Genomic DNA, 23,112 nt, shown 5'->3' with positions numbered 1-23,112 from the left:
GGCAGCCCGTATTCTCTTGTACTCTCACGCGCCGCCCCTTTGTTTTTTGGTTTTTTTTTTTTTTTTAATTGGCAGTAGGTGGGGTGGCCAGGGACAGCCATGGTTGTAACTCTCAGCAAAATCTCCCTAAAAAAATCAGTGTCGACCTAGACCGAGGTAGAACAGAAGCATGTAGCTGTCCAGGTATCTGGCTGTAGAGAATGCTGGAGCCTGGCACTTGAGATGCAGGGTAGTGGGGGCAACTCTTGTATAAGGTGTGAGCAGGTTGACTATCTGCTTGATATGGTGGCCAGACTGAAGGATAAGTTTGCCAGCCTTAGAAATGTAAGGAAATGTAGGAAAGAGATGAACCAGAGGAGGAAGGAGATGGACCAAAGGAGGAAAGAGGTGAATCAGAAGAGGAAAGAGTTGAATCGGAGTAAGCAGGCTCTGCAGGCTCCCCCAGCAGAGGCTGGTTATTCAAAAAGCAGAGGGGAATGGACACAGGTTACTCTCAAAAGACACAAAGTTAAACCTCCTTGCCTCCCCTCACCTTCCCCGCTGCTCTTGGAAAACAGATATGGAGCACTGGAGATTGAGGGTGAGGTGGTCCTGATGCCGGAGGACACACCATCTGGGGTTCTCCCTAAGGCTAAGCAGCCTAAGGTTAAACAGCCTAAGGCAAAGCAGCCTAAGGTTAAGCAGCCTTCCCCTGGCATCAGGACCTGCTCCCTCAAAAAAAAGAGGAGGGTAATTGTTATTGGTGATTCCCTTCTGAGGGGAATGGAGGGCCCTATATGTTGGCCTGACCCATCTCATAGGGAACTCTGTTGTCTGCCAGGAGCCCAAGTTAATGATGTTACCAGTAGGCTGCCTAGACTGGTGCAGCCCTCTGACTACTACCATTTACCAGTTATGCAGTTAGGGAATGATGATGTTGCAACCAGAACTCCCAGGGCTATCAAAGATGACTTCAGGGCCCTGGGAGACCTGGTTGAGGGGTCAGGGGCACAAATAATTTTTTCATCAATACCCTTAACTGCAGGAGGAAATACCATAAAGAACAGGTCAGCAGCTATAGTTAACAAGTGGCTTAGAGGCTGGTGCAGCCAAAAGAATTTTGGTTTTTTTGATATTGGGAAACGTTCTACTGCACCAGGCCAGCTGGCAACAGATAGAGTACATCTGTCCCAGAGAAGGGGAAAGATCACTGTATATGAGAACGGACTGTCCCCCAAACATAAAAAGATCCTGGGAAGGGAATTGGCAGGTCTCATCGACAGGGCTTTAAACTAGTTTCGAAGGGGGAAGGGGCTGAAACTAGTCCCCTCAGACAAGAGTATGGGGGTGACAAGTTAGAGTCGGAGGTGAAACCAGCAGCCCAGCTGAAGTGCATGCACACTAATGCACGAAGCATGGGTAACAAACAGGAGGAGCTGGAAGCCTTGATGCAGCAGGAAAATTATGATGCAGTTGCCATCACAGAGAGGTGGTGGGACGACTCACATGACTGGAGCGCTGCAATTGACGGTTACAAGCTCTTCAGGAGAGACAGGCAAGGAAGAAGGGGTGGCCCTGTACATCAGGAAGGCACTAGATGCCATTGAGATGGAGATTAGGGACGATCGGGTTGAATGCTTGTGGATAAGAATTAGAGGGAAGACCAGCAGGGCAGACACCCTGGTTGGAGTCTGTTATAGACCACCCAACCAGGAGGAAGATGTTGATGAAGCATTCTATAGGCAGCTGTGACCGTTTGAGGCTGTGCCCTTAAGAAAGGGAAAATGGTGGACGGAAGTTGGTAAACGGAAAGAATAATCTAAACTATTTCATTGGTGAAGTGGGAGGAAGCACCTTCTGAACTGGGAGTGAACTGGACACTCTGGTACTTCTATCTTTAGTCTTGCTTCCGCCTCTCCACGGTGCAGCAGCTCTCTCTCTCTGCTCGGCTTTCTGCCAAGGCCTCGGCCTTGAAAACCGGTATTAACTCCCTTCCAATTAACACGAACTGCTTCTAACATTTTTTTTTCCTCTCTTTTCTTTCTCTTTCTATCCCATTCGGGGGAAAGGGGGGGAGAGAGGGGAGAGCGGAGGTGGGGAACCCCCTCTGCCGAGGGGGGTTACTCTCATTTCTGTGTTACTCTGTTGTATATCTTTGTATATATTGTAGATATTGTAAATTTGTAAATATTCCCCTGCAAATCCTACATTGCTTTGTAAATATAGCTCCACTGCCTTGCTAATTCAGCTTGTGAGTTTTTTTTTTTTTCCTTTCCCTTCAATTTTTTTTTCCCTTTTACCTTACAAGGGGGAAGGGAGGAGGCTTCTTGGCCTTACCCTTCCACCCCACCACAGCAGCTTAGGGCTGTCTCAAGATCTCCGGACCTTGTTCTCATGGGTGACTCCAACCTGCCCGACATCTGCTGGGATCTCAACACAGCAGAGAGGAGACAGTCTAGGAGGTTCTTAGAATGCATGGAGGCCAGCTTCTTATCCCAGGTGCTGCGAGAGCCTACCAGGGGCAAGGCTATGCTTGACCTCCTCTTCACCAACAGGGAAGGGCTGGTGGGTGATGTGGTGGTTGGAGGGTGTTTGGGGTCCAGTGACCACGAGATAATTGAATTCTCAGTTTTTGGTCAAGCCAAGAGGGGCAGCAAGAAGACCTCCACTCTGGACTTCCGGAGGGCAGACTTCGGGTTACTCAAGGAACTAATTCAGAGGGTTCCTTGGGATAAAGCCCTTAAAAACAAAGGGGTCCAGGAGAGCTGGACCTACTTCAATGAAGAATTGTTGAAGGCTCAGGGACAGGCTGTGCCAATGTGCCGGAAGATGAGCCGCCGGGGCAGATGGCCAGCCTGGATGGTTAATGAACTTTTAATGGAACTAAGGGAAAAAAAGAGGGTGTATCACCTTTGGAAGAGAGGGGAGGCAACCCACGGAACGTTTAAGGATGTTGCTAGGTCTTGTAGAAAGAAAATTAGGGAGGCAAAAGCACACTTGGAGCTTAAACTGGACTCTACTGTGAAGGACAACAAAAAGTCCTTCTATAAATACATTAATAGTAAGAGGAAGGGAAAGGACAACCTCCACTCCTTAGTGGACACGGAGGGGAACATTGTAACAAAGGATGAGGAAAAGGCAGAGATACTTAACACCTTCTTTGCCTCAATTTTTACTAGAAGGGCAGAACGTCTTCCAGACAGCTGGCCTGCAGAGCTGGCAGAAGGAGCCAGGGAGCTGCACAGTTTCCCTATGTTCCATGAGGAGGTGGTTGGAACTCTCCTTAGCAGCTTGGATCCCCACAAGTCCATGGGACCAGATGGGATTCATCCTAGGGTGCTGAGAGAGCTGGCAGATGAGCTGGCCAAGCCACTCTCCATAATTTTCCAGCAGTCCTGGCTCACTGGCGAGGTCCCAGAGGACTGGAAGCTGGCCAACGTTGTGCCCATCCATAAGAAGTGCTGGTTGGATGAGCCAGGGAATTATAGGCCTGTCAGCCTGACCTCAGTGCCAGGCAAGATCATGGAACAGGTCATCCTGAGTGCAATAACACAGCACTTACAGGATGGCCAAGGGATCAGGCCTAGCCAGCATGGATTTAGGAAGGGCAGGTCCTGCCTGACCAACCTGATCTCCTTCTACGAGCAGGTGACGCGCCTGGTGGATGTGGGGAGGCCTGTGGATGTAGTCTACCTGGACCTCAGCAAGGCCTTTGACACCTTCCCCCATAGCAAACTGCTGGCCAAGCTGTCAGCCCATGGCTTGGACGGGAGCACAGTGCGATGGGTTAGGAACTGGCTGGAGGGCCGAGCCCAGAGAGTGGTGGTGAATGGTGCCACATCCAGCTGGCGGCCAGTCAGTAGTGGAGTCCCCCAGGGATCAGTGCTGGGCCCTGTGCTCTTTAACATCTTTATTGATGATCTGGATGAGGGTATTGAGTCCATCATCAGTAAATTTGCTGACGACACCAAGCTGGGCGCAAGAGTTGATCTGCTGGAGGGTAGAGAGACTCTGCAGAGGGACCTCGACAGGCTGGACAGATGGGCAGAGTCCAACGGCATGAGATTTAACACATCCAAGTGCCGGGTTCTGCACATTGGCCACAACAACCCCATGCAGTGCTACAGGCTGGGGTCAGAGTGGCTGGAGAGCAGCCAGGCAGAGAGGGACCTGGGGGTACTGGTCGATGGCAGGCTGAACATGAGCCTGCAGTGTGCCCAGGCAGCCAAGAGGGACAATGGCATCCTGGCCTGCATCAGGAACAGTGTGGCCAGCAGGAGCAGGGAGGTCATTCTGTCCCTGTACACTGCACTGGTTAGGCCACACCTCGAGTACTGTGTCCAGTTCTGGGCCCCTCAGTTTAGGAAGGATGTTGACTTGCTGGAACGAGTCCAGAGAAGAGCAACAAAGTTGGTGAGGGGTTTGGAACACAAGCCCTATGAGGAGAGGCTGAGGGAGCTGGGGTTGCTCAGCCTGGAGAAGAGGAGACTCAGGGGTGACCTTATCACTCTCTACAACTACCTGAAGGGAGGTTGTAGTCAGGCGGATGATGGTCTGTTCTCCCAGGCAGCCAGTACCAGAACAAGAGGACACAGTCTCAGGCTGCGCCAGGGGAGGTTCAGGTTGGATGTTAGGAAGAAGTTCTATACAGAAAGAGTGATTGCCCATTGGGATGGGCTGCCCAGGGAGGTGGTGGAGTCGCCGTCATTGGAGGTGTTCAGGAGGAGACTTGATGGGGTACTTGGTGCCATGGGTTAGCTGTTTGGGTGGGTTGGATTGGTTGATGGGTTGGACGCGATGATCTTGAAGGTCTCTTCCAACCTGGTTTGGTTTATTCTAAAGGTTATTCTAAAGGTTTATTCTAAAATTGCTTTACATTGCAATATGCTCCATATGCTTAAATGTAATCCTTATAGGGGCATTTACTGTGACTGTGTTGTGTGGAGGAAGAGCTAACCCATTAAGAGCTGTTTGGAGGGTGATAACACACTCCTTTGTGCTCTTTAATGACTGGGGGCCTGTCTGCTGTGGGCATTGTAAGCACTCTGTAAATACAAAGAGGGAGGGGTCGGGTTGTAATGAATATGCCGGATCTCAGCCTGAGCCCCAGGCACAAGGGTTTGCCCCACCACCAGTAGTCCCACAGTTGACCCCTGATGCTCCTGCCAATGCAGTCTCTCTAGCACCGGTCACCACACGCAGGAAAAGAAATCAAAAATCATCACTAAGCACAGATGGTGAGGAAGGAACCTCAGCAGGCCCCAGCACCTCACAGAATCCAGCAGTGAATGAAGATGATTCAGACCAGGAAATAACTGTTACATCGCTGCCCAGAAAGGGACTAAGGCAAACTCGTCTGGATTACGCAAGGAAAGAGGGTGAGCCAATACTAAACTGGGCCCTGAGATGCTGGGACGAGGGGGTGGACACAGTGGACCTGGATAAGAGGGAGGCGAAGCTTCTAGGTTCCCTGACTTGTGATGCTGGTCTGGACAAGGAGTTAGCCAAACTTGATGGAATATACACTCTCTGGGCCCGGATACTCAATGCCATCAAGAGCCGGTACCGCTCAAGAGATGACCTGCCCTGGGCCCCAGTTAGATGGACAACTATGGAACAGGGCATTCGGTATCTGAAGCAGATAGCCGTGATGGAAATAATTTATGGGGATGGCCAGCTCCCTTTGAACCCAGATGAGGTGCCCATGAGACGGCCCTTCATAAAGAAACTCACCCAGAGTGCTCCTCAGAAATATGCTCACACATTAGGAGGGATACTCTTGACTGGACAGGATGGAAGTCCTAAAACTGTGAGTTTGCCAGTGATTTAAGGGAATATGAGGACAGCATAAATCAGAAACCCCTGATCTCAGCCATAGAAACTATGGATAAAGACATTGTCAAAGAGGTCAAGACCTCCATGTCTGAACTGAAAAAGGGGAGCGATGCCTCCTTTTCCCCTTCTCCTTCAGAATGGGTCCAGGTTTCAGCATTCAGGAACAGACGACCTTCCCCTAGGAGATCACCCCAAGCCAATCGGGGAATGTCAAGGGGGTCTCTGTGGAGGTTCCTCTGTGACCATGGAGAGGACATGGACACCTGGCATGGCCAACCCACCTCTGCCCTCTGGAACAGGGTGCAGGAACTGCAAGGTGGGCACCACGGGGATAACTCATCCAGGAGAAGGGCTGCCCCAGTTTCCCGGAGTGGTCCCTCTCGCTCAAGAGACCCTTCCCCTAGTAACACAGGATCATGTGACAAGTGTGGACATTGCCACCAGCATTAGAGGTGCCCTACCTCCAGCCAGGTGGAGGCCAGGGACAAGAGAGTATACTGGGATGTGTACGTGAAATGGCCTGGCACTTCAGAAGCCCTGAAGTACCGAGCTCTGGTGGACACAGGGGCCCAATGCACCCTGATACCATCGGGGTACAAAGGGGCTGAGCCCATAAGCATTCAAGGAGTCACAGGAGGCTCACAAGACTTGACTGTACTGCAAGCTGAGATAAGCCTGACCGGGAATGAATGGGGAAAGCACAACATAGTGACTGGTCCAGATGCACCTTGCATTCTTGGCATTGACTTTCTGTGGGAGGGATGCTTCAAGGACCCTAGGGGGCACAAGTGGGCGTTTGGGGTGGCAGCTGTGGAGACTGCAGGCAAAGAAGAGCTGTCCACCATGCCCGAGCTGTCGGATGACCCCTCCGTAGTGAGCAGCCATAAGGTGCCGGATTTGAAGTTACCTATTGCCTCTCGCATAGTCCATCGCAGGCAATACAGGACCAACAGAGACTCTCTGCACCCCATACACCAACTGATTTGATGACTGGAGAGCCAGAAGGTGATCAGCAAGGCTCACTCTCCCTTCAACAGCCCAATATGGCCAGTGCGGAAGGCAAATGGGGAATGGAGACTGACCGTGGACTACCGTGGCCTGAATGAAGTGACTCCTCCGAGCAGCGCTGCCGTGCCGGACATGCTGGAGCTCCAGTACGAGCTGGAATTTAAGGCGGCCAAGTAGTATGCCACAATTTACATTGCTAATGCCTTTTTCTCCATTCCCATTGCAGAAGAATGCCGGCCACAGTTTGCTTTCACCTGGAGGGGAGTACAGTATCAATGGAATCGGTTGCCTCAGGGCTGGGTCCATAGCTCAACCTTCTGCCATGAGGTCATCCAGACTGCCTTGGAGAAAGGTGGAGCCCCTGAGCATCTGCAGTTCATCGATGACATCATCGTATGGGGTGAGACAGCAGAGGAAGTTTACCAGAAAGGTAAGAGGAGAGTCGACATCCTGCTGGAGGCTGGCTTTGCCATCAAGAGAAGCAAGGTAAAAGGGCCTGCCAGGGAGATCCAGTTCCTGGGTGTTCAATGGCAGGATGGCCGTCACCACATCCCTCAGGAGGTGGTGAACAGGGTAGCCACTATGGTGCAGCCCACGAACAAGAAAGAGACACAGTAGTTTTTGGGGCTTGTGGGCTTCTGGAAAATGCACATTCCCGGGTACAGTCAACTTGTGAAGCTTCTCTTCCATGTAACAAGGAAGAAAAATGATTTTGTGTGGGGACCTGAGCAGCAGGTGGCGTTTGACCAGATCAAACGAGAGGTGGTCCATGCTATGGCTCTGGGACCTGTTCAAACTGGGCCAGAGATCAAGAATGTGCTGTACACTGCGGCTGGTGAGAATGGTCCTACATGGAGCTTGTGGCAGAAGGCTCCTGGTGAAACCAGGGGCAGGCCCCTAGGTTTCTGGAGTAAGGGGTACAAAGGCTCCGAGGCCAACTACACGGCGACAGAGAAGGAAATCCTAGCTGCCTATGAGGGCGTCCGGGCTGCCTCTGAGGTAATTGGGACTGAGTCACCTCTATTTCTAGCTCCGAGACTTCCAGTCCTGACCTGGATGTTCAAAGGGAGAGGCTCAACCCCACATCATGCCACAGATGCTACCTGGAGTAAGTGGATGGCCCTGATAACTCAGCGAGCTCGGATGGGGAATTTCGAACACCCTGGCATAGTGGAAGTGATCACCAACTGGCCAGAGGGTGCTGACTTTGGAATGCCACCAGAGCACACAGTGACCCGTGCTGAGGAGGCTCCCCCATATAATGATCTCCCTGACAATGAGAAGGGCTATGCTCTATTTACAGATGGGTCCTGCCGGCTTGTAGGAAGCAAGCGGAGATGGGAGGCAGCTGTCTGGAGCCCAACAAGGCAAGTGGCAGAAGCAAGGGATGGAGAAGGTGAATCCAGTCAGTACGCAGAGGTAAAAGCTGTCCAGCTGGCCCTGGATATAGCAGAACGAGAGAACTGGCCAGTGCTGTACCTCTACACTGACTCCTGAATGGTAGCCAACGCCTTGTGGGGGTGGCTGAAGGAATGGAGGAGGAACGGGTGGCAGAGAAAAGGGAAGCCTGTTTGGGCCGCTGACCTGTGGCAAGACATTGCTGCCCACCTGGACAGGCTGCCAACCAAGGTACGGCACATTGATGCACACATCCCCAAGAGCAGAGCCACAGAGGAGCACAAGCACAACCACCAAGCAGACCTGGCTGCTAAGATCTCCCAAATAGACTTGGACTGGGAACACAAGGGTGAGCTGTTCTTAGCTCGCTGGGCCCATGACACTTCTGGCCACCAAGGGAAAGATGCCACATACCGGTGGGCTCGGGACAGATCCGTGGACATCTCTATGGAGGCCATCTCACAGGTCATCCATGAGTGTGACATCTGTGCTGCCATCAAGCAGGCCAAGCGCATGAAGCCTCTGTGGTATGGGGGGAGATGGTCGAAATATAAATATGGAGAGGCCTGGCAGATCAACTACATCACCCTTCCTCGGTCTCACAGTGGCAAGCGGTACGTACTGACCATGGTGGAGGCAAGTACAGGGTGGCCGGAGACCTATCCAGTACCTCATGCCACTGCTTGCAACACCATCCTGGGCCTAGAGAGACATATCCTGTGGAGACACGGCACCCCTGGGAGGATTGAATCAGACAATGGAACCCACTTCAGGAACCATCTCATAAGGGACTGGGCAAAGGAACATGGGATTGAGTGGATTTACCACATCCCATACCATGCACCAGCTGCAGAGAAGGTCGAGCGCTACAATGGCTTGCTAAAGACCACCCTAAAAGCCATGGGGGGTGGAACCTTCAGGAACTGGGAAAAGCACCTAGCTCAAGCCACTTGGTTAGTGAACAGCAGAGGATCTGTGAACCGAGCTGGTCCTGCCCAGTCCGACCTGCTGCAAACAGTGGATGGAGATGGTGTTCCTGTGATTGCTGAGAAGAACCTGCTGGGGAAGTCAGTGTGGGTTTTTCCCTGCTGCTGGTGGGGGCAAACCAACCCGAGGGGTGGTCTCGGCTGAGGGTCCTGGTCACACGTACTGGGTTATGTTAGAAACTGGGGACATTCAGTGTATCCCACAGCAGAATGTGACTCTGGCTGAGAGGGGATGAACTCAGAGGAGGCAACACTCATCAATGTAATTATGTGAATAGTTATAAGTTGTTCTAAGTTTTTCCATCCTAGCTTAATACCAGCCTAGCATCCAGGACCCAGCGTACCCACTGCACACCAACCCAGAGAGCTCCTGCATCATCTCACCTGCACCTGTTCCTGATGTCCTTACGGCAACGGACTGTTCCCTATGTCCCTACAGCAATGGACTGTTCCCTATGTCCCTACTGCAATGGACTGTTCATGATTTTTTTCTTTCCCTTTCAAAGACAGCACAGAGTGTTGCGTTCCAAGCCACGGGCTGACAGCTTAGTCAGCAGTTTGCTGTGGGGGACGGTGTCAAAGGCCTTGCTGAAGTCCAGGTAGACCTTGTTGTGGCCAATGTGTAGAACCTGGCACTTGGATGTGTTCAATCTCATGCCCTTGGACTCTGCCCATCTGTCCAGCCTGGCAAGGTCCCTCTGCAGAGCTCTCCTACCCACCAACAGATCAACTCCTGCCCCCAGCTTGGTGTCATCTGCAAATTAACTGATGATGGACTCAATCCCCTTGTCCAGATCATCAATAAAGACATTGAAAGCTGTCAGAACTCTGCCCACTTTCACTTCCTCAGGGTTTGTGGAAATGCAGTTCTAGGGATTCATCACAGCATCCACAAAAAGCCACAGCAGCTGCAGCAGCATCACAGCACACAGTCTGTGGCTCCAGCCTTACAGAGGTGGTCTGAGCTGTCACTTCATTCATTACCCTTTCATGCCAGAGAGGCCACACTGCCTGTGCTCACCACACAAGATTCACCACATGCCCTTGGGATTTCCATTTGGTTTGCATTTAGTGTCAGTGAAGCACTACCAAAACACCTCCCACTTTGCACCACAACCCATCCTTGGGTGAGGCTGCCCCAAGGAGGCTCCCAAATCCCTCCAGTGCTGCTGTGCCCATTGGTTTCTCCTCACCTTATTTATTCATAGATTCACAGAATGGGTTGGGTTGGAAGGGACCTTAAAGGTCATCCAGTTCCAGCCCCACTGCTATGAGCAGGGACACCTCCCACCAGCCCAGGTTGCTCAAGGCCTCATCCATCCAACTTGGTTTGTGTTTAGTGTAAATGAACCACTACCAAACTATCTCCCACTTGCACCTTAACCCAGGGAGGCTTCCCCAACACCACCAGTGGTGCTGTGCACTCTGCTTTCTCCTCACCACACCTGGTTTAGTGCAAATGAACCTTCTCCTGCTTGCACCAAACATCATGTCTGAGTGAGGCTGCCCCAGAGAGGCTTCCCAAACCCCACCAGTGCTGCTGTGCTCTCTGGTTTCTCCTTACCATACTTCTTGAACTACTGCTCTCTGATCAAGCTGCTGTTGTTAACGATGCTGATGCTTGGTAGCTTCAACTCCTGCTTGCAGAACTGGACCAGTTTGCCCACAAATTCTCCTCTGTCCTGAAGAAAGGGTTCTCCTCCTGAGAAATTGATTTTCTCCATGCCTAGAAAAGGGACAAAGAAAGATGTAATGAACCTCTCTGCCTGCCTGCTGCCTGCTCCTTCCACATGCTGTCAGTGCTATGGAGGGGACAGCCCTTGGGATGGCTACATGGACCAGAGGAGATGGCCTCAGGTTGCACCAGGAGCAGTGTAGGTTGGATCTGAGAAGAAACTCCTTGACTGAAAGGGTTCTCCAAGCCTGGCACAGGCTGCCCAGGGAGGTGGTTGCATCCTCATCCCTGGAGGTGATTGAAAGCTGCAGAGATGTGGTGCTGAGGGCCATGGTTTAGCCCCAGCCTTGGTAGGGTTAGAGAATGGTTGAAGTGGATGAGCTTAAAGGTCTTTTCCAGCCCAAATGTATCTGTGAGGCCATGACACGACGGGGCCCCGGCCACCGGGGGCCTCCTCCCCCACTCACCTGCCTCCTTGAGCGTCTTCAGCCCCCGCTTGGCCTCCTCCAAGGGCAGCACGAAGGAGGTCTTGGCCATGTGGAAGCAGAAGCCGCACTTGTAGTTGCACTGCCGGGTAAAGTGATAATTAACGCTGGTGGGAATCGGGGTCTCGGCTTCCCACTCCTTCTCCCGCCGGCTGCCCGCTGTGAGGGCGGCGGTGCTGAGGGTCGGGCTCCGGCTCCAACCGAGCAGGGGCAGGAAGAGAGGCTGCAGACTCCAGCTCAGCGCATCCAGCCACTCGCACAGCACTGCCAGCACCGCCCGCAGCGGCATCGCTCCACTTGGATCGGCTCGGCTCGGCTCAGCTCGGCTTGACTTAGCCTGGTTGGACTCGGCTCAGCTCGGCTCGCAAGCTCCGCTTTTAAGAGCGCGGCAGCCCCGTCCCCTCCCACTCCTGCCGCGCTGGGGTGAAGGGAAGAGCTGAGTTTCGTTTTCCTTTCTTGCAGAAGAGAAACTTGGCTCCGAGCCACGGGCTTCGATTCCCTGTTTTCTTTCTCCTGCTCCACAACCTGGACCTATCCCTGGCACTGCAGGGTCTTCACCAAACCCACTGGCTGCCCAGGGTTGAGGGTCACTGGTGTGAGCCCCTCTAGGTGTGAGCAGCTCTAGGTATTAACTTCTCTGGTTGTGACATCTTTAGGTATGAACCTCTCCGGGTGTGAGCATCTCTAGGTGTGAGCATGTCCAGGTGTGAGCATCTCAGCACTGGTTAGGCCACACCTTGAGTCCTGTGTCCAGTTCTGGGCTCCTCAGTTCAGGAAAGATGTTGAGATGCTGGAAGGTGTCCAGAGAAGGGCAAGAAAGCTGGGGAGGGATCTGGAGCACAGCCCTGTGAGGAGAGGCTGAGGGAGCTGGGGTTGCTTAGCCTGGAGAAGAGGAGGCTCAGGGGAGACCTTCTTGCTCTCTATGACTCCCTGAAGGGAGGTTGTAGCCAGGTGGGGGTTGGTCTCTTCTCCCAGGCAAGCAGCACCAGAACAAGAAGACACAGTCTCAAGCTGTGCCAGGGGAGGTTCAGGCTTGATGTTAGGAAGCATTTCTTCCCAGCAAGAGAGATTGGCCCTTGGGATGCGCTGCCCAGGGAGGTGGTGGAGTCACCATCCCTGGAGGTGTTTAGGAAGAGCCTGGATGAGGCACTTGGTGTCATGGTTGAGTTGATTAGACGGTGTTGGGTGAAAGACTGGACTTGATGATCTCAAAGTTCTTTTCCAACCTGGTCTGGTCTGGTCTGGTCTGGTCTATTCTATTCTATTCTATTCTATTCTATTCTATTCTATTCTATTCTATTCTATTCTATTCTATCTCTACATGTGAGCATCTCTGGGTGTGAGCATCTCTGGGTTTGAGCATCTCTGGGTGTGAACATCTCTGGGTGTGAGCATCTCTGGGTGTGAACATCTCTGGGTGTGAGCATCTCTGGGTTTGAGCATCTCTGGGTGTGAACATCTCTGGGTGTGAGCATCTCTGGGTGTGAACATCTCTGGGTGTGAGCATCTCTGGGTTTGAGCATCTCTAGGTGTGAGCATCTCTGGGTGTGAGCATCTCTTGGTTTGAGCATCTCTAGCACCTGAGGACTGATTTTGATCTATACGGGCTTAGTGGCTTCAGTTCTCCTTGTCAAACCCCAGTGTGATTGATGAAGCAGAGGGGAAGCTGAGCTTGTGTAGCTGTGCTGCAGCCTTCTTGGAGACAGCCAGGAGCTCTTGGAAGTTTAAATGGGTTTGCCAGGCAGAGCACTCCAGGTGAGGGAGCCTGATGACTTCTGAGTGATGAAAATGCTGATCAACATGGAAAAGGTGAGAGTCAGGAGGATGCAGCCAGACTCCTCTCACTGGTGATCTGTGACAGGACAAGAGGCAATGGGTACAAACTGGAACACAGGAACAAACATTAGCTCAAGCCACAAGTCTTCACAGAATCATTAAGGTTGGAAAAGATCTTTACATTCATCAAGTCCAACCTTCTACCCAGCACCCCCATGGCCATTAACCATGCCTTGAAGTGCCACATCTGCACTTTGAGAGTGGCCAAGCACTGGACCAGACTGCCCAGGTAAGTTGTGGAGCCTCCCTCTCTGCAGGGCTTTCCAAACACACCTGTGAGGCTTACTCTGGGTGATCCTTCTCAGGCAGGGAGGTCAGACTGGATGACCTCCAGAGGTACCTTCCTCCCCCTACCATTTCTGTGAGTCTATGAAAAGAAAATCCTTGTGGGGTCTTTAATTTCTTATCACTGTTATGGATGAAAATAGTTAACTTGCAGAATATATGAATTAATGATGGGATTGCCCACATTAGGGTCGGGGTTTTTTGCCTTCCTTGACAGGGGTTAACTTGCTTCAGAAAAACACAATCACAGAATCAACCAGGTTGGAAGAGACCTCCAAGATCATCAAGTCCAACTGCTCACCCAACCCTAACTAACCAACTAGACCATGGCACCAAGTGCCTCATCCAGGTTCTTCCTAAACACCTGATTTCCAACCTGATCTCCTTCTATGATCAGGTGACCCGTCTGGTGGACATGGGGAGGCCTGTGGATGTCGTCTACCTGGACTTCAGCAAGGCCTTTGACACCGTCCCCCACAGCAAACTGCTGTCTAAGCTGTCAGCTCGTGGCTTGGAACACAACACTCTGTGCTGGGTTAGGAACTGGCTGGATGGCCGAGCCCAGAGAGTGGTGGTGAATGGTGCCACATCCAGCTGGCGGCTAGTCACCAGTGGCGTCCCCCAGGGATCAGTAACTGGGCCCCATCCTCTTTAACATCTTCACTGATGATCTGGATGAGGGGGTTGAGTCAGTCATCAGCAAATTTGCAGATGACACCAAGTTAGGAGCAGATGTTAGTCAGTTAGAGGGTGGAAAGGCTCTGCAGAGGGACCTCGACCAACTGGACAGATGGGCAGAGTCCAACGGGATGGCATTCAACAAGTCCAAGTTCTGGGTGCTGCACTTTGGCTACGGCAACACCATGCAGAGCTACAGGCTGGGGTCAGAGTGGCTGGAGAGCTCCCAAACAGAGAGGGACCTGGGTGTGCTGATCGACAGCTGCCTAAACATGAGCCAGCAGTGTGCCCAGGTGGCCAAGAAGGCCAATGGCATCCTGGCCTGCATTAAGAACAGTGTGGCCAGCAGGAGCAGGGAGGTCATTGTGCCCCTGTACTCAGCATTGGTGTGACCGGCTGACGTTGTCCCCTTAAGAAAGAGAATATGGTGGACGGAAGTTGATAAACGAAAAGAACGGATCTAAACTATTTCATTGGTGAAGTGGGAGGAAACACCTTCTGAACTGGGCAGAAGGAGGGTATACTGGGTTTTCCAGCACTTTATCTTCAGTCTTGCTTCCGCCTCTTCTTTGGGCAGCAGCTTTCTGTGCTGGGCTTTCTGCCAAGACTTCGGCCTTGAAACCGATAAGATAGAAGGCCTGTATTAACTGCTTTCCAATTAACACAAAACTGCTTTTAACTTCTTTCTTTCTCTTTCTCTCTCTTTTCTGATCTACTCTGGGGAGAGGGGGGAGAGAGGGGAGAGCGGAGGTGAGGAACCCCCTCTGCAAGGGGGGGGGTTACTCTCATTTCTGTGTTACTTTATTGTATATCTTTGTATATATTGTAAATATTGTAAATTTGTATATATTCCCCTGCATACCCTACATTGCTTTGTAAATATAAAGCTCCACTGCTTTGCTAATTCGGCTTGTGAGGTTTTTTTTTTCCTCTTTCCCTTCAATTTTCTTTCCCTTTACCTTACAAGGGGGGAGGGAGGAGGCTTCTTGGCCTTACCCTTCCACCCCACAACATTTTTTTTCTTGGTGTACCCCACGTGCGGCAGATAATTAGTTTAATTTATTACTTGATTGATTTAGTGTTTTCTAGCTGAATTAGCAAACATGAAGGTATTGTGGTTTGTGGAGCGATTATTCTTTTCAATTTTTGGGGCTCTCGTTTACAGATACTGTTTGGGTTTGATTTTGGATTACCTGGGTAAATATTTGGTGCGGACAATTTATATGTGGGTTATGTATAGAGTTAAATTATGGTATGGAAAATGCATGAATTTCCTATGGCCAGTGAGATACAGGAATGTTACCTCCACCACTCTCCCAATTGAGATAAAGGGTTTTAAGATTCCGCCTGAGGAGAGAGTAACTTTAGGTAATGCCTGGGATCCAAAAGTGATTTATTTGATGTGTATAAATCTGTTGCTGGTGATGGTAATTGCATATTTACTGTTCTCTCTGCGGCGAGAGAGAAAGATATCCAAAGCTTGTTTTTTTATTAAAACTAGATCAAAAAGAAAACGCCGTGGCTCGGGATCAGTCCCAGAGTCATCTGCTGATGAGGAGTGTGGAGATTCTCTGTCAGTTAAAAAGAAGGCTAAAAAGTTAATTGGTAAAGCAGCTCTAAATGATTTTGCTGCTGATTCTGGCAAGCTGCCAAGGGCATCAGCTGGTATCAACATGGCGCCTACTCCTTCTCCTCCTTCTTCTTCTCCGTCAGCCATTAATGGAGCAGCGTCACTTCCACCCACTCCCTCGGTGGGACCGGAAGTCACTGCCCCAGCAGCTGATTTATCTCAGGACCTGTCAGCTTCCATTAAGGTGGCTGTAAATTCAAACACAGCTCCAGTTAAGGTGGCTACTTTAAAGACTAGAAGTGGAAAGGCCAAAGATGGAGAAGAAGAGCTGGAGACTGATCCTGGTGAGGGGCCCTCTACTCTAAAAGACCCTGCTGAGGAGGAAGAGAAGGTTTGTTTTAAAGATCTAGCTGACCTAGTGAGATCAAAGCAGGATGGAGATGAAGTTAGGAAAGCAGCTGGCAAAGGTGGTTCTCAGCTTAAAGAGATCCTTAGGAGAATGACAGCAGGATTATATGGACAAAGAATTCAGGGAGACGAAGATGAAGATGATATTTCAGAATGTCAGTCTCCCCGCGAGGAATTGCGAAATGTCCGTAAAGATTTCACCAGGTCAGATAAGGAACCAGTCCTAGCTTGGCTTAGTAGGTGTTATGATACAGGTGCTCCAGCTCTAACAGTTGGAGACAAGTCAGCAGCTCAGTTAGGAACTCTCTCGAGGGATAATGGAACAGATAGACATCTAGGAAGGGCTCTCGGTAAGGTTAATCTGTGGATACGCCTTTTAATACCGGTTGCCCTGAGATACCCTTCCCGAGATGATCTTCCATGGAACCCTAAACCCTGGACTACCATAGATGAGGGAATTAAGCGCTTGAGAGAATTTGCTATTAGAGAGATACTCTATGGTGAACATGAAACTCTGAATCCTGATGATATTCCTGTGGGTATTGGTCTTGCTAAAAAGATCATCAAACTTGCTCCTTCCAATTATGCAAACATTCTGGCAAGCAGAATTGTGTCAAGAATTTATGGTGGAGCTTCACCTACGGTTGGCCAATTCAGTGATCAAATGAGACAATTGGAGGATAGCATGACACGTGGTTCTTTGGTTTCAGCCATTGAAACTCTCTCTGGAAAAATTGAGAGTTGCATGAAGGATCTGAAAGATTCCATACACCAATTGGCACAGAAGGATAATTTCAATTCTTCCTCCAGGTGGATACAAGTTTCATCTGTGAGGAATACACGGCCTCCAAGAAGTTCATTCCAAAACAGGACATTCCAAAACAGGTCATTCCAAAACAGACCACCGAGGCAATCACGTAGAACTATTTGGATAACTCTGCATGATCAGTTTGGTGAGAACATGAACCGCTGGGATGGCCAACCAACTTCTAATCTTTTCAGGAGACTGAGAGAACTCCAAAGCGGCAGAACCCAAGGTAGCAATACCAGAAGGGTAGCTGTTACTTCCACAGTTCCCCAGAACGACTCTTATGGCTCCAACAGTGGCTCCAGTTATAACATGCAAAGTTATAACCCTGCAAACTATGTGCAATGCACATGTACGCATGTTCCCCATAACTAGGGGTGCCCTGCCTCCCGCCAGGGGGAGGAGAGGGATAACAGAGATAACAGAATCTATTGGGATGTGTACATCCAGTGGCCTGGCACTTCACAATTTCGGAAGTACAGGGCCTTGGTTGACACAGGAGATCAGCGCACCATAATACCATCAAATTATCAGGGATCAGAGTCTATAACAATTCTGGGAGTCACTGGTGGATCTCAGGAGTTAAGTAAGGTGGAGGTTAATATAAGTTTGACTGGTAAACAATGGAGGAAGCATACCGTTGTGACCGGACGTGAGGCACCTTGTATTTTGGGAATTGATTTTATGAGAGAAGGGTGTTTCAAAGACCCTAGAGGTTACAAATGGGCTTTTGGAGTAGCTTCTATAGAAATTGATGGACAAAAATTGAAGCTATCTGCCAGACCTGAGCTTTCTGATGAATCTGCAGTTGTGGGACAACATAAGATACAGGACATTAAATTGCCGGTTGCTTCTCAGACTGTGCATCACAGACAATACAGAACCAACCGTGACTCTTTGTTGCCCATTCAGAATCTGATTCGTCAGTTGGAGAGTCAGAAAGTCGTCAGCAAAACTCATTCACCTTTCAACAGTCCAGTGTGGCCTGTGCGAAAGCAGAATGGAGACTGGCGTCTGACGGTCGACTACCGAGCCCTAAATGAAGTGACACCACCTATGAGTGCAGCAGTACCAGACATGATGGAACTACAGTATGAGCTGGAATCCAAAGAGGCCAAATGGTATGCTACCATACACATTGCTAATGCATTTTTCTCTATTCCCATAGCAGAGGAATGCAGGCCTCAGTTTGCTTTCACCTGGAGAGGAATCCAGTACACTTTCAACAGATTGCCAATGGGCTGGATCCACAGCTCAAGCATCTGTCATGCAGTGATCCACGATGCTCTGGAGAAAGGCGGTGCTCCAGAACACATCCAGTTCATCGATGATATCATCGTCTGGGGTAAAACTGCTGAGGAAGTCTTCGAGAAAGGCAACAAAATCATTGACATTCTTCTGAATGCAGGTTTTGCCATCAAGCGAGACAAGGTGAATGGACCTACCACAGAGACTCAATTTCTGGGAGTGTGGTGGCAGGATGGACGCCGACACATTCCAGTGGATGTGGTAAATAGAGTCTCTACCATGGCAAATCCCACAAACAAGCAAGAGACCCTACGTTTCTTGGGGATAGTGGGATTTTGGAGACTGCACATCCCTGGATACATTCAGATTGTGAAACCTCTGTATGATGTGACTCGAAAGAGAAACCATTTCCACTGGGGACCTGAACAACAAGCAGCCTTTGACCAGATAAAGCAAGAGGTGATTCAAGCAATGGGTCTGGGACCTGTCCCAGATGGTCCAGACATTAAGAACATTTTGTACACGGCTGCAAGCGACAACGGTCCAACCTGGTGCTTGTGGCAAAAAGCTCCAGGTGAGACACGCGGACGACCTCTTGGTTTCTGGAGTCGAGGTTACAGAGGTTCAGAGGCTAATTATACTCCAACAGAGAAAGAAATTTTAGCTGTCTCTGAAGGAGTAAAAGCATCTTCTGAAGTAATTGGAACTGAATCACAACTTCTCTTAGCTCCCAGATTACCAGTTTTGAATTGGATGTTCAAAGGCAAAGGCTCCACACCACATCATGCGACACACTCAACGTGGTCTAAGTGGATGGCTCTGATAACACAGAGAGCTCGAATGGGAAATCTTGAAAGACCTGGTCTAGTGGAGATGATCTCAAGTTGGCCTGAAGGTATCAACTGTGCTAAACCTCCAGAGGAGAAAGTAACTCGTGCTGAGGAAGCTCCTCCTTACAATGACCTTTCTGATGATGAAAAGAAATATGCTTTGTTCACAGACGGTTCCTGTCGTCTTGTTGGAAACAAGCGAAGGTGGAAGTCTGCAGTGTGGAGTCCAACACGCCGAGTTGCAGAGGCAAAAGTTGGAGAAGGATAATCCAGTCAGTTCGCAGAGGTAAAAGCTGTCCAGCTAGCTCTCGACGTGGCTGAACGTGAGAGATGGCCAAAGCTTTATCTCTACACCGACTCATGGATGGTAGCCAATGCTCTATGGGGTTGGCTAAAGAACTGGAAGAAGAGTGGTTGGCAGAGGAAAGGAAAACCCATTTGGGCAGCCAACCTGTGGCAGGACATTGCTGATCGAATCGAGAGAATTCCAGTGAAAGTGAGACACATCGATGCTCACATTCCTAAAAGCAAAGCTACTGAGGAACAGCAACACAACCATCAGGCAGATGTAGCTGCAAGAGTTTCTCAAGTAGACATGGACTCTAATCTTGATCTCGACTGGAAACACCAAGGTGAGATATTCTTAGCTCGGTGGGCTCATGATTCGTCAGGACATCAAGGCAGAGATGCAACATACCAATGGGCTCATGACAGATCCATAGACATTTCCATGGATGCTATCACACAAGTCATCCATGACTGTGACATTTGTGCTGCTATTAAGCAGGCAAAATGACTTAAGCCCTTGTGGTATGGTGACAGATGGTCCAAGTACAAGTATGGTGAAGCTTGGCAGATTGACTACATCACTCTACCACGTTCTCGTTCTGGTAAGCAATACGTGCTTACTATGGTAGAGGCAAACACTGGATGGTTGGAAACTTATCCAGTTCCACATGCAACTGCACGCAACACCATTCTCGGTCTGGAGAGACAAATCCTGTGGAGACACGGAACTCCAGAGAGGATTGAGTCAGACAACGGAACTCATTTCAAGAACAACCTTGTAAAGAACTGGGCAAAAGAGCACGGTATTGAGTGGATATTCCATATTCCCTACTATGCACCAGCTTCAGGGAAGATTGAACGCTACAACGGTTTGTTGAAGACCACTCTCAAAGCCATGGGAGGTGGATCTTTGAAAAACTGGGAAAAACATTTAGCACAAGCAACCTGGCTGGTAAATAGTAGAGGTTCAGTGAACCGAGCTGGACCTGCACATTCAGATTTGCTACGGAAAGTAGAAGGTGATAGAGTTCCTGTTGTTAGAGAAAAGAATCTGTTAGGTAAAACTGTTTGGGTATTTTCACCCTCAGGAGAGGCTAAACCTGTCCGAGGGGTGTTTTCAGCTGAAGGTCCAGGTCACGCTTATTGGGTAATGCAAGAGAATGGTGAAATTCAGTGTATTCCACAAAGAAATTTAACTTTAGCTGAAAGAGGTTGATTTCAAACTGTTGTATAGCTACATCACGTCCAGAGGAAGAATCAACGAGGCATCTACGGTGCACGAACCCTGAGATCCCTGAGAGCCCTGAGTCAACTAAGAGACCCTGAGAATCTATGTTTCCCTTTTCTTTGCTTCGTCGGTGAAGAAATGAACTGTTTTCCATTTTTCTCATTTTCTGATTTTCTTGGACTTTTGAATCATCTACATCTGAGCATAGCCGGAATGGACTATGAACTTTACTCACGAACTGTAAATATCATTCTGGATTGGATGGACAGTATGAACGGCCAATGAAATTGTTTAGAAGGGGTGGACTGTGACCGGTTGATGTTGTCCCCTTAAGAAAGGGAATATGGTGGACGGAAGTTTATAATCGAAAAGAACGGATCTAAACTATTTCATTGGTGAAGTGGGAGGAAACACCTTCTGAACTGGGCAGAAGGAGGGTATACTGGGTTTTCCAGCACTTTATCTTCAGTCTTGCTTCCGCCTCTTCTTTGGGCAGCAGCTTTCTGTGCTGGGCTTTCTGCCAAGACTTCGGCCTTGAAACCGATAAGATAGAAGGCCTGTATTAACTGCTTTCCAATTAACACAAAACTGCTTTTAACTTCTTTCTTTCTCTTTCTCTCTCTTTTCTGATCTACTCTGGGGAAAGGGGGGGAGAGAGGGGAGAGCGGAGGTGAGGAACCCCCTCTGCAAGGGGGGGGGTTACTCTCACTTCTGTGTTACTTTATTGTATATCTTTGTATATATTGTAAATATTGTAAATTTGTATATATTCCCCTGCATACCCTACATTGCTTTGTAAATATAAAGCTCCACTGCTTTGCTAATTCAGCTTGTGAGTTTTTTTTTTTCTCCTTTCCCTTTAATTTTCTTTCCCTTTACCTTACAAGGGGGGAGGGAGGAGGCTTCTTGGCCTTACCCTTCCACCCACGACAATTGGTTAGGCTGCACCTTGAGTATTTTGTCCAGTTCTGGGCCTCTCAGTTTAAGAAGGACATCAAAACACTTGAACGTGTCCAGAGAAGGGCAACAAGGCTGGTGAGAGGCCTTGAACACAAGCCCTATGAGGAGAGGCTGAGGGAGCTGGGATTGTTTAGCCTGGAGAAGAGGAGGCTCAGGGGTGACCTCATTGCCCTCTACAACTACCTGAAAGGTGATTGTAGCCGGGAAGGGGTTGGTCTCTTCTCCCAGGCAACCAGCACCAGAACAAGAGGACACAGTCTCAAGCTGCACCAGGGGAGGTTTAGACTCGAGGTGAGGAGAAAGTTCTTCACTGAGCGAGTCGTTCGTCATTGGAATGGGCTGCCCAGGGAGGTGGTGGAGTCACTGTCCCTGGAGGTGTTCAAGAGGAGATTGGACGTGACACTTGGCGCCATGGTCTAGTCATGAGGTCTGTGTTGATAGGTTGGACTCGATGATCCTCGAGGTCTCTTCCAACCTTAGTTATACTGTGATACTGTGACCTCCAGGGATGGTGACTCCATCACCTCCCTGGGCAACACATTCCAATGGGCAATCTCTCTGTCTGGGAAGAACTTCTTTATAAGATCAAGCCTAAACCTCCCCTGGCACAGCTTGAGACTGTGTCTTCTTGTTACAGTATCACAGTATCACAGTATCACTTCAATTGGAAAGGACCTCGAGGATCATCGAGTCCAACCTATCAACACAGACCTCATGACTAGACCATGGCGCCAAGTGTCACGTCCAATCTCCCCTTGAACGCCGCCAGGGTCGATGACTCAACCACCTCCCTGGGCAACCCGTTCCAATGACGAATGACTCGCTCGGTGAAGAACTTCCTCCTCACCTCGAGTCTAAACCTCCCCTGGTGCAGCTTGAGACTGTGTCCTCTTGTTCTGGTGCTGGTTGCCTGGGAGAAGAGGCCAGCCCCTTCCTGGCTACAATCACCTTTCAGGTAGTTGTAGAGGGCAATGAGGTCACCCCTGAGCCTCCTCTTCTCCAGGCTAAACAATCCCAGCTCCCTCAGCCTCTCCTCATAGGGCTTGTGTTCAAGGCCTCTCACCAGCCTTGTTGCCCTTCTCTGGACACACTCAAGTGTTTCGATGTCCTTCTTAAACTGAGGGGCCCAGAACTGGACACAGTACTCAAGGTGCGGCCTAACCAAAGCAGAGTACAGGGGCACTATGACCTCCCTGCTCCTGCTGGCCACACTATTCCTAATGCAGGCCAGGATGCTATTGGCCCTCCTGGCCACCTGGGCACACTGCTGGCTCATATTCAGGTGGCTGTCGATCAGCACCCCCAGGTCCCTCTCTGTTTGGGAGCTCTCCAGCCACTCCGACCCCAGTCTATAGCTCTGCATGGGATTGCCGTAGCCAAAGTGCAGCACTCGGCACTTGGACTTGTTGAATGCCATCCCATTGGACTCTGCTCATCTGTCCAGTCGGTCGAGGTCCCTCTGGTGCTGGGTGCCTGGGAGAAGAGACCAACCCCCACCTGGCTACAACCTCCCTTCAGGGAGTCATAGAGAGCAAGAAGGTCTCCCCTGAGCCTCCTCTTCTCCAGGCTAAGCAACCCCAGCTCCCTCAGCCTCTCCTCACAGGGCT

At 50.1% G+C, this 23,112-nt stretch overlaps 1 protein-coding gene across 1 annotated transcript in view; it reads right to left on the bottom strand.

The window, feature by feature from the left end:
- The window catches only part of RSAD2 (radical S-adenosyl methionine domain containing 2), a 42,771-nt gene extending 31,116 nt beyond the window's left edge, over positions 1-11,655 (bottom strand). The window contains 2 exon segments of the mRNA XM_068165200.1: positions 10,771-10,932; positions 11,349-11,655. Coding sequence (XP_068021301.1) covers positions 10,771-10,932; positions 11,349-11,655 — 469 coding nt within the window.
- Between the last annotated feature and the right edge of the window lie 11,457 nt (positions 11,656-23,112).

The sequence above is a fragment of the Melanerpes formicivorus genome, unplaced genomic scaffold, assembly GCF_026170545.1.
Source record: "Melanerpes formicivorus ecotype bairdi unplaced genomic scaffold, bMelFor1.0.p_v2 SCAF_86, whole genome shotgun sequence".
In the NCBI taxonomy this organism is placed as follows: Eukaryota; Metazoa; Chordata; class Aves; order Piciformes; family Picidae; genus Melanerpes; species Melanerpes formicivorus.
The sequence above is the reverse complement of the archived record's forward strand: the minus strand, read 5'-3'. Positions and strand labels throughout refer to the sequence as shown.